Source organism: Vipera berus (assembly GCF_964194415.1).
Source record: "Vipera berus genome assembly, chromosome: 10".
In the NCBI taxonomy this organism is placed as follows: domain Eukaryota; kingdom Metazoa; phylum Chordata; class Lepidosauria; order Squamata; family Viperidae; genus Vipera; species Vipera berus.
Genome location: NC_138213.1, coordinates 3,521,654 through 3,535,641, shown reverse-complemented (window position 1 = coordinate 3,535,641; position 13,988 = coordinate 3,521,654). Strand labels below are relative to the sequence as shown.

Here is a 13,988-nt window from a genome sequence, read left to right as displayed (position 1 = left end):
TGATATCAGTTTAATTAAAAGTGCCAATATTTGCGAAGACTTAATTTCCAATCTCTGTTAATTTCTGTTTATACATATTTTGGTAAGACATGGGAGAATTAATTGTAACAAAGTCATATCAAGCAACAACAGTGTGTGTGTGTGTAATATTAAGTTGTTAAAATAATGTCTGAAATTTCCTAAGCTTTCTTTCACATCATATGTCCATCCTTCTTCACCTGCTGCTTACAGTGCACCAAGGTCATAACGCAGGAAAAAAATTCCAAGGGCTATTAAAACTGGGCATGGTTGAGCTAGAATCCACCTCCATGGAGACTGGATCTTAAAATCCGGTTTCTGCCACGAAAATAAAGATCAAGGACAACAAGCAGACACATTAGACTTCTTTTATATATAAATGAAATAGAAGAGCATCATTGGAAGAGCCCATCCTCCTTCCGTTATGTATTCAAGATGGACAGTGATATTTATATGTTACTTACATGTAAGGGTGTTGTAGATAGTATGTTTAAATGTGTGTCATGTATGTGTACACTTTGAGAGCAAGCAACTAAATTTCATTTTTAATGTGTGCCATTGTGCCCACAATAAAAAAATGACAATAAAGTTTATTTATCTATCATTAAGGTTGAGCAGCTTGTAAATTCAAACAAAGGAATCCTCATTTCGAAACTTTCATAAGACCGAAACATAAATATCTGGAGGTGTTGGAGGAAGAGGAGGAGGAAGAGGAGAGGAGGAGACGGAGGAAGAGGAAGAGGAGGACAGGGACTCTGGGAAGTGTGGATAGGGCTGGGAGCTATCATCCCAGCAGATCTGGAAGACACCATTGGTGAAGATTGCATAGCTCTTTCCAGAGCTTCTCTCTGCTCTCCTAGTATGCAATACATATGACCGAGCACTTATAACCATTCGTTTAGTGGTGGTTCGAAGTTGCAATGGCACTGAAAAATGTGATTTGTGACCGGTTTTCACGCTTACAGCCACTGCGGCATCGCCATGGTCATGTGATCAAAATCCAGGCGTTGGCAACCGGCACGCCTTTATATGTCCCTTGCCCTCTCCCGGGCTCCCGCGACAACCGTTTGTAGCCCTCCTTAGCCGGCTTCTGGCAAGCAAAGTCAATGGGGGAAGCCAGGTTTGCTTAACAACCGCAGCGATTCGCTTAACAATTGTGGCAAGGAAAGGTCGTAAAATGTGATGCAACTCATTCAACCGCTGTCTTGCTTATCAACATAAAGGTTGAGCTCAATTGTGGTCATAAGCTGAACTCTACCTATACTGTGGGCATAAATATATATATCTTTTGATTTCGTGTAGTGAACCTCTTCCCCTGGGGATAGAAACCCAAAGAGCCCCATTTGCGACGGAATATAATTATTATTTATTTCTAAGTGATAAGGGGCCCATTTGGCCGATACATTAGGATAACCGATAAAGGATTATTATTTTTTCCCCACCCCGAAAAGAGGCTACAGCGAAAAGGTGCGTTTCTTCCCTTGCGTTAACCTTCCTCAAGAAAAATAATGTTAAGGCACCTGGAGACGTCTTCAGAAATTAAAAATGAATGCCCCTTAGGAACGCATTTCTCAAGAGGAAGCAGATAAAACCAATTCTGGAATTCTGTTGCTTAAAAAGGAACTATTTCCCTACCATTTACCGGCATCTGCTTACCTCTGCTTCTGTGCTCCTCAAAAGTTCATGAGCAGGGAAGAGAGGATGTATAACGTCCATTAGGTATCAGGAAAATAAAAAGGAAAAAAAAGGACCAGTCCCTTCCAGGAGAGTCAGCGATTTACAAAAATAAAAAATAAAAATAAATGGCATTCTAAGTTTCCGTTCCTTGCAGGAACACAAACACATTTTCCGAGATTAATCCTGGGGTTTTAAAAACTCTTTCCTCACTTTGCTGGGCCTCCTGTCATTGCTTTCCACCTCCGTAGGATCTTGCAAAACGTGGCGGTCTCTTTTCTTCAAGAATTTCTTCCCAATGGTTCCCACTAACGTCTCGTACCTGTGAACAATCGTTGCAAATGGGACAGAAAGGTTCAAACACGGTGGCAGCCCTTGAGACGATCACAAAAGAATCGTTAAGATGCTCTTTGAAAGCAAACCTTCCCCAGCCTGGCACCTCCCAAAACGTAGACGCTTTCAGATTTCTTTTTTTGGTTTCTCATTTTCTTTTTTTTTCTACTTCAGTGAGAGAGAGGGAAGACAAGCTTGAGCTCCCCCTGTCAACCCCATCAGTTCAGACAGACAGAACTTCAGCTGGTTTACAAGTCTGCTCTTTGGCCCTTAACATATCTTTTGAAAATTTACTCCGAGAAAATGGGAGGTTTGTGAAACGAAAGCAGGACGTGGAGCAGCAAGGAGAAGAGAGCAAAAGTTTCAACAGCTTCAACAGATTAAAAAAAAGAGTTTTATCCCATAATAAAGAACAGGCAAGAGGAGATGAGATCAACCTGGCAGCTGCTTATCAAAAATTACTTGTCACCGTAGCTCCACCATCCTTTCCTAACTTGGTGTGTTTGAACTAGGGCGTGGCATAAATAGCCATACAATTTTCCACCAAATTTGGAGGGATAATTTCTGCAAACATTTTTCAAACGAGGGCTCACAACAACCCTGTGAGGTAGGTTGGGCTGAAAGAGGAGAGAAGTTGGACCAATATCACCCAGCTGGCTTTCATGCCTAAGGCGGGACAAGAACTCACTGCCTCCTGGGCGATTGGTCCCAAAGTCACCCAGCTGGTTTTCATGCCTAAGGTAAGACTAGAACTCACAGCTCCCCGGGAAGACCAAGACCCTAACCATTACATCAAGCTGGCTCTCTATTTTCCACTGAAGATATCCAGCTTTTCATTTAAAATCCTTCTTCCCACCTCCGGCTGCAGCATCCTGTTTTGCACTCCCTCAGAGCCAAATGCCTTAAAAAGAATTTTGAAATGATTTCTCTAGGAACGCCTATAAATATTTCCTCTAATGTTTACGTTGGCTGCAAACCCAATAAAAAGGAAGACAGTCAGTAAGCACTGGGGCTGATGTCTGACCGAGGTAGCCTGGAGAAAGCCAGCAAAGCATTTTTATTTGCTTTTTTTTTTTGAAAGAACTCATCAGGTCAAAAGCTTATTTCTGTTATAAAACACTCTCTTGCAAAACAAGTGTTTTGAACATCAAACGCCTGGTCGCTGGGGAGAACTTTCATTTTAGGCTGGAGGGGGGGGAGGGAGAAGGCTGAAAAACACATCTCGACAACGTTATTTGTGTTATAATGGAGAAGAAGTACCTTCTAGCCATTTCCTCATCCGATACATCAGCTTCCTTCGCATCCTTTTGCTCTCCGGTATCTTCTGTCTTGTACCTCGAGTTCATCTGGACCATTAACTTCTGAAAATGAAAAACTGGAATTATCACTTTAGGTGTTTACACTCCTCGAAAGAAAGAAAAAAAAGTCAAGGAGACCGATTTGGCAAGAATGAGGGGAGATGAATAGAGAAGCAATGCAGACGTTAAGCACCTCAATGTTTTCTTTCCAGCTGAAGGACCCTCAGAGAATATTATTATGGCTAACTGCTCAACTGCAGCATCTTCCTTTGTGACTTATAGCCCACGAAGGCCCTCCAGTCCCCAGACGCTTATATCCCAATAAGAATGCCACAGAAATAATATTTATGGTGTCATTAAAAATATGTTAATCTTGATAGACCAAGATGGAAACAACTCTCACGATTTTTCCCCCCCACAGATGAAGCAGAGATTAAAGCTTCTTATCACGTTTCATTTGTTAACCAGTCAATCAATGGCAAGACTGTAAGACACTAACAGTCACTATCCAGAGGTATTGCTGTAATTCAGCTCTCTGGTTAGATTCTGAACAGATCAAAGAACAGTCCTACAGGTATTTCATACGGAGCCCAAACCCAGAAAATGGTTAATTTAGGAACCAGGTTAAGTGTGTTGTATGAATGCAGCTGGTCTGGAGAAGGTGCTTCTGAACTACTCATGAATCCTTTCTGATTTTATAGCTAGTGAATTCATCAAAACCAAAAGTTACATCCATCCATCCATCCACCCACCCATTCAATCTATCCATCCATCATATGTATCTATCCCTCCCTCCTATGTATCTATCATCCATTCACCCATCCATTGTATGTGTGAATGTATCTATCAACCATCCATCTTTCCATCCAATCTATCCATCATATTTATCTATCCCTCCCTCCAATGTATGTATCTATCATCCATTCACCCATCCACTGTATGTCTGAATGTATCTATCAACCATCCATCCCTCCATCCAGTTATTTCAATATGGTACAAACTGAATCAGGGACTTCACTGATCTTGAACTGCCTTTGCAAGCCAGACCCTAAGAGGATGAATGAATGCTATCCCCCCCCCCAAAAAAAATAAATAAATAATAATACCTCGACTTCAGGATTGAACCCTTTGAAGGACATTCTGCCATACAGAAGATCTTCACACATCACAAAGCTTCTTTCCTCCATGATGAGGCTCCTGTGAAGAAATTATTGTTTTAAAAAGGGGATCGAACACGGAAGTTGAGCTTAGCCAACCTCTTGGCAGGAAACCAAGCTCCAGATTGATCTCCAATTGCAGAAGGCAATTCTTGGTTTTGTTTTTGTTTTGAAGTTGTGAGTGTTCCATCGCCGGAGATTTTTACAAAGAAACCGGACAGCCATTTGTTTGGAATAGTAGAGGGTCACCCGCTTGAGCAAGGGGTTGGACTGGAAGACCTTCAAGATCCCGCCCAATGCTATTATTCTGTTGCTTCTGCTTTTTATCTTCCCATCTCCTCCCGCAGATGCACAGAATGACACACAGCAAACTTACTCTTTTTCTTTCAGTTCTGGTCGATCCAGAAACCAATGTTCTTCGCTGATTATTTTCTTCTCCTCTTCCTCAAGTTGCTTTTTGGTTTCTGAATCCAAGCCCCTTTGCATGAACTGAAAGGCAAGACGCAAAGGTTTTTCCAAATTTATTTATGAAATTCCTACGCTGCCCATCTTGCTACCAAGCGACTTTGTGGGTGATTACAGGTGTATACACACACACACACACACACACACACACACACACACGGATTTACAACCATTCGTTTTGCGACCGTTACCCCGGCACTGATGACTCCTCCAACTTACATCTGTTGCAGCATCCCCAAAGTCACGTGATCCAAATTCAGCCATTGGGCAAGGGGGATGTATTTACGATGGTTGCAGTGTCCTGGGGCTGCCTGGTCGCCATTTGCCAACTACCCAGCTGGCTTCCGACAAGCACAGCCAACGAGGGAAGCCAGCTTCGCTTAACAAGCGTGTGTGATTCACTTAACAATGTTTCCCTAACAACTAAAATGGTAAAAATCAGGCAAAATTCACTTTAAAAACCGCCTTGCTTGGCAACAGAAATCCTGGTTCCCGATGGGTGGCTGTCGAGGACTTACTCCCTGCATTGTTATGCCTCACGGACATGATGACTCCCTAGAACAGAAAGGTGAGGCACAACGAAGGACAAGAATGACACACTAAAACTGCCACGTAACCTCCTTCTTTTTTTTCCCTTAAAGAAACCTGGCTCTTATTTGGGGAAGTGAAAGTAAAAAGGGAAAGGTGGGGGGAAGGCCATTGTGAAGGATGCCAAACGAAGGCAAGGACTTTCTTCCACGTTCAATTAAAATTCTCGGCAAATATTGTTTTTCCCGCAAAAGAAATTTATATATATCCTGTTAACAGTTGCTATAATCACCTGAAGAAGATTAAGCACGCAAAAAAAACCCCTTGCGATAAAAATATGTAGCTCCTGATTCGAACAGCTGCGAGGCAAAGGATTAAGAGAAGAAGAAAGCAAAAACAACAAAAAAAGAATAATGATGATTTGTTTGCGCTTCCAGGAGGGAACTTAATCTGGGGCAGGGAAGAGACTGCCTATCAAGCTGTGGAAAAAAGGGAAAGACTGCCTTGGGTAAAGGCTCCTGTCCAGGTGTGCTGCAACCCCAGCCCAGGCGCCGCTGCCTCTGCTTTTGACACAAGGTGCCATTTGCAGGGAAGGTAGCCTTGGGCGAGCAAGCGGCGCCGGGAGGAGGAAGGCAGCCCGGGGCAGGAGGCTACTGCTCATTTGCATATCATTTGCATACCATTTGCGGAAGTGGAAAAACAGACAGGCATTCCGGCTGTCCGAGCAAATTTCTGAAGATTTCATCAATGGTTGTTTGTAACTGACGATTCAGGATTGCAACTACGATTGATGACCTATCTATGACCTATTTTACTTGCTGTTTATACATACACTCTGAGCTTATGCAGCGGAGAAAAATTCCTTGTGTGTCTGATCACACTTGGCCAGTAAAGAATTCCATTCCATTCCCATTCCAGTTCCATTCCATTCTAGCTCTCCTGCCCTCTTCTTGCTTTCTTTCCTTTTTTTTCTTTCGCCTCATTCCCATCTCCTTCCCTTCCTTCCCATTCCCACCTATTTCCCTCCTTCCTTCCTTCCTTCCCTCTTCTCCCCTCCCTTCTGAAATTCATGAAGGATTGGTCTTGAACCACTTCCGGGAACGTAAGGACTACCTGTACATTTTGTGAATGTGCTTTCCCCAGGCCTGAAAAAAAATAATCAGAATTTAATGTCTCCTAGCAGGCAAATTTATCCAAAATGGGCTATGGCATACTTTTCAAGCAACAGCAATGCCAGTCAAACAAGGTGAAGTTAAAAAAGCAAATGTATCTTAACAGATGCTGGATTGTAATGGAATCCAGAGAAAATTAAAAAAAATGAACGAAGGACTGGGATGGTTGAAGACAGAAAGGCAGGGCTTCTAGATGATGGTCATGACTTAGAAACTCTATCACTCTTCGGTCCTCAAAGATGTTGCAACCAAGTCTCAGCTCTCCTTGCAAAACCCGCTTGCAGCTTTACACACAGGCATGCACACAGGCACACCCAACTGTAAAGTAGCCCTTTCTTCCAAGGGTTGGAATTTGTATTCGTCTAGTCTCTCTCTCTCTCTCTCTCACACACCCAGCTTTGCAGAGAAGATTTGGGAAGACAGCAGACTGTAGTTCTGAATGCAAGCTAGTCTGTCAATCTTGCTTAATCCTCCACCGAGGGAATGGTTTCCCACTTAGATGCAGTTGTGCGAATGTGTGTGTTTGGGGCAGGGGGGGGGGGCAGGCCTTGTAGCTAGCAAATCAGGGTTGTTGGTTTTTGTTCCTTGCAATACGCCTTGTTCGTGCCGAAGTCCCACCAGCCGGGATTGAAATAGCTAATCTTTGCTACGTCCAAATAAAATCTTAAAATGTGTCGCACAGGAAGAACATTAGGAGGAACTGCTAGTCTCCAAGGGATGCTCCGTGATGCATTTAAACACAGCCATCCCTGAGCCTGAGAGAAGAACATATGAACCAAGGCCCCGTACATCTGGCAGGGCTATAGAAATCGGCTGTTAAGTGAATTTTGCCCCGTTTTACAACCTTTCAGGCCTCACTTGTTGTGCACCTCTGGAGTGGGTAGGTTAGTAACACAACTGTTAGGTGAATTTCGCTTCCCCGTTGACCTTGCTTGCCAGGAGGGATCACACGACCCCAGGACTTTGCAACCGTCATGCATGTGAAGCAGTTGCCAAGCATCCGAGTTTTGATCACGTGTCCACAGGGATGCTGCAATGGTCATAAGTGTGAACAATGGCCGTAAGTCCCTTTTCCCCCCCTAAATGGTCACTAAATGAGCTGTTGTCAAGTAGAGGACTGCCTGCCCCGGGTCTTTCTTCTGCCATCAGTTTTCTGTTTCTATGGCTGAGCCTGGAGTGACTCACTAATCTCAGCTATCCAGAAGACCCATCGATCCGACAGAAGGAAATTCGCTTCCATGGAAAAGGGGTTAGGGTTGCAATCCCGAATAAAATCCCTTTGCGCGCGCTCAAGCCGCAGGAGAAAAGCCTCCCAAACTTTTGTCAACCCGGGGATCAGTCCTTCGGGAATAGGGCGGTATAGAAATTTAATTAAATAAAATAAATAAATAAATTTACAGACAACCCATCTTAAATCACCGGTCAGATCTACCGGCAAACTTCTCCGCCAGGTAAGTAACCGCTGGAGGGGCTTGGGAAGGGAGCGCGAAATAAATAAATGGTGGGGTTTATTTTTCTGTGTCTTTCTTGGATCCTGCTCGGCCTTCGTTTCCTTCCGAAAATAAAATTAAAAACAAAACAAAGCCTACAACTTAATGGCAGTCTCAAAGATGGAGATGAAAAGTAATGGCATCCACATCAACTTGAAGCAAACAAACCATGAAGGGCTGGCGATATTGAGCTATAAATATTTGATGAATATTTATGTTTTTTAAAAATTAATGGCAATCTGGCTCAGATGTTCTTCTAAGGAAGGAAGGAAGGAAGGAAGGACCCAACGGAGCCATCATCAATCACCACCGTGTCTTCGACTGAATGATGTGTTACGTTAGAAAATTGGAGTTTATCAGGCACTGAACTGAGATTAATTCAGTTCTGAATTCAACACCGGATTCACATATTCAAGGACAACTTCCAGGTTGGGGTTTTTATTAACACACCCCACTCACTGCCCACCCCGCAAAAGCAACAAGGCTCTATTGGTAAGTTGGAGAAAATGGGAAGGTATGCAGATCGTCCTTGACTTACAACAGTTCACTTAGTGATCATTCAAAGTTACAACGTCACTGAAAAAAGTGACTTATGACCATTGTTCACACTTATGACCGTTGCAGCATCCCCGTGGTCAGGTGATTTACATTCGGATGCTGGACAACTGACTCATATTTATGATGGTCCCAGCATCCCGGGGCTCACGTGATCCCCTCCCGAGACCTTCTGACAAGCCAAGTCAATGAGGGAAGCCGGATTCGCTTAACAACCGTGTGACTAATTTAACGCCTGCAGGGATTCGCTTAAGAACTGTGGCAAGGAAATCATAAAATCGTAAAACTCACTTAGCAACTAAATTTCTCAGTTAGCAACATAAACTTGGGGCTCAATTGTGGTCGTTAAGTTGAGGATGTCAAGGTAATGATTTGGAAGCTAACCGGCTGATGTAATGAGATGTATGGTGTAACGATGGGAATGACTCAGCAGGGTCTGTGTCCCTTTAAGAGCTTTGTATAAAAGGGAAGGCTCTGCTGTTCTGTTCTCTCTTCTGTTTCCTGCTGTGTGTTGGAGACTGCTGTATTAATACGTGCAGTGTATGATATTGTAGATCTTCCCTGGAGATTGGGACCAGATCATGGGATGAACCCATGTATAGTTTAAAATATCTGAATATTTATGTTAGTTAGTCCTGGTTACGTCAGGTATTGCTATTTCACCTATTGCATTGTCTTATTTATTTGTGTCCCACCTTTGTTATTTTTACAAATAAGGTGGCAAACATATCCCAACACACCTTCCTCCTCCTATTTTCGCAACAATCCTGTGAGGTGGGTTGGGCTGAGAGACAGTGTTTGGCGCAGTTACCCAGCCGGCTTTCATGCCTAAGGCAGGACTAGAACTCACTGTCTCCTGGTTTTCAGCCTGCTGCCTTAACCACTAGAAAGTTTTACGGTATTATTTAAATTGTCTTGCATTTTAAATTCTTCGTTTTCATGCTTCTTTTTCTTTTTTATTAGGTATACAAACCCAAATCAAAAACAAAGAGAAAGTGATACTTATTATGGTAGAATGAAGGCTGAAGTGCAAATATAAAATAAATTAGAGGTAAGACAAACAAGAAAGTGAAAAAAATGGAAAAAGCATTCTAGTACACACACACCCTCCAACTGCTAATTTCTACTTAAATATTTTTAAACTGCGTCTTGGACCTCTGTGATTATTGCTCATCTCTGTGTGCATCATTTTAATTCTTTTTCAAACAGTTTTAGTCTCTTCGCTGGCCAGGCTATGTAATTTCATGCTTTTTTGAACTGGAAGTCACCAAGAGTCACTCTTGCAAATTGCAGAGCCCCCAGGCATGTACTACGTAAACAAATAAATAAGTAGCAAATGGAAAAAGCAGAAAGCGTGAAAGAGACTTCCAAAGGCACAGAGAAATAGAGGGGTTTTTTCCCAGCAAAAATTTAGCCTAGACCCAATTTAGCAAAGTCTCCAACTACTTTGGGGAACATACGACTTGCAAAGTAAAACCCTTCAGAAGGACTCTGAACTTTTTAAAAAAGCAATCTGTAATGCTTAAACCCGTTTTGGAGACTTTAAGATGTGGACTTTGACTCCCAGAATTCCCCAGGCTTACTGGGGAATTCTGGGAGTTGATGTCCACGCATTGAGAAATGCGTGGTTGAGAAATGCTGTTTTAAAGTGATGCATCCACCCCGTTGCATTCATTCGAGGATGTAAAAAAATAAAACGTTAAGCAAGCGAGCTTAAGCACATGCATTCCCCTTCTTGCAAAATTATGAGAGTAGTGCAGACTTCAAAGCATGCACAGAGTGCTTTCCTTGCACCCTTAAGAAATCCAGGCGACAAGAAGCCCAGCAGAAGCTGGGCTGGTATTCATGTGGAAACTTTCTTTTCCTGCAAGCAATTTTACCGAGAATCCCATTCAATTCCTTCAAAGATTCAAAAGCAGCATTTCTAGGCTTGAGCATGCGCAGAGGGCGAAGGACTTCGCCACGCGCTCAGCCGGAAGCGCCTCGGCTCCGTTCGAATTGTTTACGAGGCTCCTCAGCTTTCCTCCCGCCCACTTCCTAAGCTCTTCGGTCGCCTTCGGCGCCACGCCTCCCGGCTTCAATTGGCGGCTCTTCCCTCCTTCGTCGCGAGCCGAAGCCAATCGGGTCGTCTTCGCCCGCCGCCGGAAACGGTTCGGAAAGAGTCGCGAGTAGCCCCGCCCCTTTCCGAACGCTTTCGCCTCAGCTCGCCCAGCTCGGCCGTTCAGACGTCTCTTACCTTCATGCGAAGAAGATTCTTGGATAGTTTGCTCTTCACGTCCCGAGCCATGACGACGCCAAGCCGGAATCCCCCCAAAGCGCAGCGCCGTTTACGGTTTTTGTCACTCACCGGGCTGCGGTCCCTCGTCGTGAAATCGCCACTTTTGTGGCGTTGGTAGTGACTGAGCATGCGCGATGGCCCCCGCATGCTCAGTAGACCCCGGTGATGCCTTCCTCCTGGCATATGCCCTTACTTTCTTTTCCTTGACTTCCAAGTGTGAATGAGACCGTTTTTAAAAGCTTGATCGATGCAAAGTGATGAATTGAAAAATGTTCCTGGGAGGGTTCAAAAAAAAAAAAGAAAGAAAAAAAACTGGCAGATATGAAGCACACTCACTATGTCCAAGCGGTATATAAATGTAATAAAATAAATAAATAAATAATAAATGTCCTTTTATGGTTACACAGAACATCATAAATGTCAAGAGAAAAAAAAATGGAAACCCCCCCCAATATTCTCTCAAAAAAACAAACAAACAAACACAAAAACCTGATGTCCCAGCTGTTTGGCATCTGCAGATAGACTGCTGTCACGTATGGAGGATCTCTATGGAGCTGCCATGGATAACACAGATAGTGCTCGACTTACGAAGATTGCTTAGTGACCAAAGTTACATCAGCACTGAAAAACGTGACTTATGACTGTTTTTCACACGACTGTTGCAGCGTCCCCATGATCACGTGATTTACATTCAGATGGTTGATAACTGACTCACATTTATGACGGTTGCAGTGTCCTGGGGCCATGTGATCCCCTTTTGCGACCTGACAAAGTCAAAGGGGAAACCAGATTTCACTCAACAACCGTGTTACTAATTTAGCAGCTGCAGTGATTCGCTTAACAACTGGGCAAGAAAAGTCGTAAAATGGGGCAAAACACCGAACAAACTTCTCACTTAGCAACATAAATTTTGGTCTCAGTTGTGGTTATAATTTGAGGACTACCTGTACTAATTCACAAACTAATTCCATGGAAATGCTTTTTCCCCCTCATTGGAGTCATGCCTACAGTGTGGGAATATTCCAATGGGATGAATGTTATTAAACAGTAAAAAAAGAAGAATTTCTTTTAACAGCTTGTATAATTGCCAAATGCTTGATTATGCATTTCATAACAGACATCCTAAAGCTCCCTCTTTATCTCTGGAGAATTTTCATCGTTATTCCACTGTTGATTTAAGAACGACATAATAGAAATCATGAAATGACCAGAAAAGAAACTAAGGCAGGGTATGTTGTTGATTGAACAAATAAATGTTCCGTAATGTTTCAAAGTTCATAGAAACTTCATCTACGCCTGGACTAGAAGGATGGATTACTAAATTATCCTTAAAATAGCCTCCCTCCAACGCCTAACCCCACCTCACCAAAATTCTTTTTCCACTTGAGATTAGGCATATGTCTCTGGTCTAGGCATATGACTTTGATTGCAGACTATTTAGTGATAATAATTAGCAACACATTACTAACAAATAATTACAAAACTCTGAAGAATATCTGATTGGGAAAGGATGCTGTGAATAATAAATAAGCATTTAATTAGTTCAGGCTGAGTGCTCTAAAAGGAAGTTAGGCAGCTAAGTAACTAACTGTCATACAGATCCAGAAAAATAATATTGCCTATGCACAAGCTGAATGTAGCAATTAAGTCTCAAGTTACAGGCCAATTATCTTGGCCAAAGATTTTGGAAGACTGTCATCTAATACATCTGCTAGCTAGGTCCAAAAACTAGACTTCACGATTCAGCAGAATCTGCATTTCTAAAAAGATTAGTTGGATGGGACTACTAATCTACTAAAGATGAACCAGGAGATGGATACTTTAGAATAAATGAATGCTTCACGCATTAGACCGTAAAGGTGAACATCCGTAATGCTTCATCTCCAGATGGGGAAGGCAGGTAATTATGGGGGTAAAAGCCCCACTGTAAAATTCCAGATGCAGCAGATGTTCTCCTGAAGCCTTTCCCAGTCAGTATGAATTGTGGTTTCCAAATTGCCCATGCTTAATTTTTCTTCTGTCTCAAGGCATGGGGATGAAAAGCAATGGTGTCCTGTAGAACACCTTTCACCCCAAGATTTAAATGGCCCCAACTCTGTTTCAAAAAGGTTTTAAATCGTAGATATTTCTTCCGGTATTTGGCTGGGATGAGGGGAGGTAATGGTGTGTGGTATGGCCTTGGGAGGCAGGGAGAAGTGATGGTACCTAAGGATCAATCAGATAAGAGCCAGCATAGCCCTCGGCTGCATCACAGGCAGAGAAGGAAATTCAGAATGACTTCTCAGACTGTAAAAGACACAGCAGGAACTGTGTACTTTCAGACTTAAAATATTTAGTAAACGCGGCTTTACAATAAAGTGGAATTAGCTCATCTGGTCCTGTTTCCTCTCTGGTCTATCTCTGAAGGCTGACTGGCTGGCGATACATGTATAGGATGTTAGTGTTTTTGAGGATCTCAACCACATTGTGATAACATTAGTTTTGGGCTTACCTTTACTTGAATTTAGGGATTTGATCATTACTGTTTCTTTTAAGGTTAGTTGCCCAGAGTTGGGCATGCTAAAAAGCACAGTCCTCATCCTGTAGATGAAGGAATGACCCCTGCGTGGATAGATTGCCTTCGTTAGATTTCTTTTGTTCCTTGCTTCCTCCTCCTTGTTCTCCCTCCCTTTGTCAAGGACTCCTTTTACAATTTAAGAGTCTAAATTCCCCTTCTTTCTTTCCATTTCATTTCAGCCAATCTAGAAGCGTTCAGGCCATTCAAGGATATTGTGCAAGTAATAATCCCAAGCAATATGCAAAGGGGGAAAAAATCACAATCTGTTTCAGTCTGAGACTATTTTAATTCCTAGCCATATTTCTGGGAGATTCTAAGCTGGGAAACAATTAGATTTATTTTTTTGACCTTAAGACTGAGGACAATCCAAAATTCAACCCACCGGCTTTGCAATTTCTGAAGTGAATACACTGCGCTTGTCACTTTAATAAACATTGGTGCTGCAGGCTTATTTCAGAGTGAT

At 42.7% G+C, this 13,988-nt stretch overlaps 1 protein-coding gene across 1 annotated transcript; it reads right to left on the bottom strand.

Moving 5' to 3' along the window:
- Positions 1-405: 405 nt before the first annotated feature.
- On the bottom strand, positions 406-11,688 carry MPHOSPH6 (M-phase phosphoprotein 6). The gene is made up of 5 exons (XM_081335928.1): positions 10,927-11,688; positions 4,857-4,969; positions 4,430-4,520; positions 3,286-3,386; positions 406-2,014 (listed from the first exon to the last, which is right to left on the bottom strand). Exons 1-5 carry the CDS (start codon positions 11,149-11,151, stop codon positions 1,873-1,875), a joined length of 672 nt encoding a protein of 223 aa, XP_081192054.1. The 5' UTR covers positions 11,152-11,688; the 3' UTR covers positions 406-1,872.
- Between the last annotated feature and the right edge of the window lie 2,300 nt (positions 11,689-13,988).

Bases quoted from the DNA above. Each gene is read 5' to 3' on its own strand.
- MPHOSPH6 (XM_081335928.1), bottom strand. From the start codon at position 11,151: ATGCCAGGAGGAAGGCATCACCGGGGTCTACTGAGCATGCGGGGGCCA. The intron at 3,387-4,429 runs GTATTATTATTT...TTTCATTTTCAG, and splicing joins GGTTCAATCCTGAAGTCGAG to AAGTTAATGGTCCAGATGAA. The intron at 2,015-3,285 runs GTACTTCTTCTC...GATTGTTCACAG, and splicing joins GATGAGGAAATGGCTAGAAG to GTACGAGACGTTAGTGGGAA.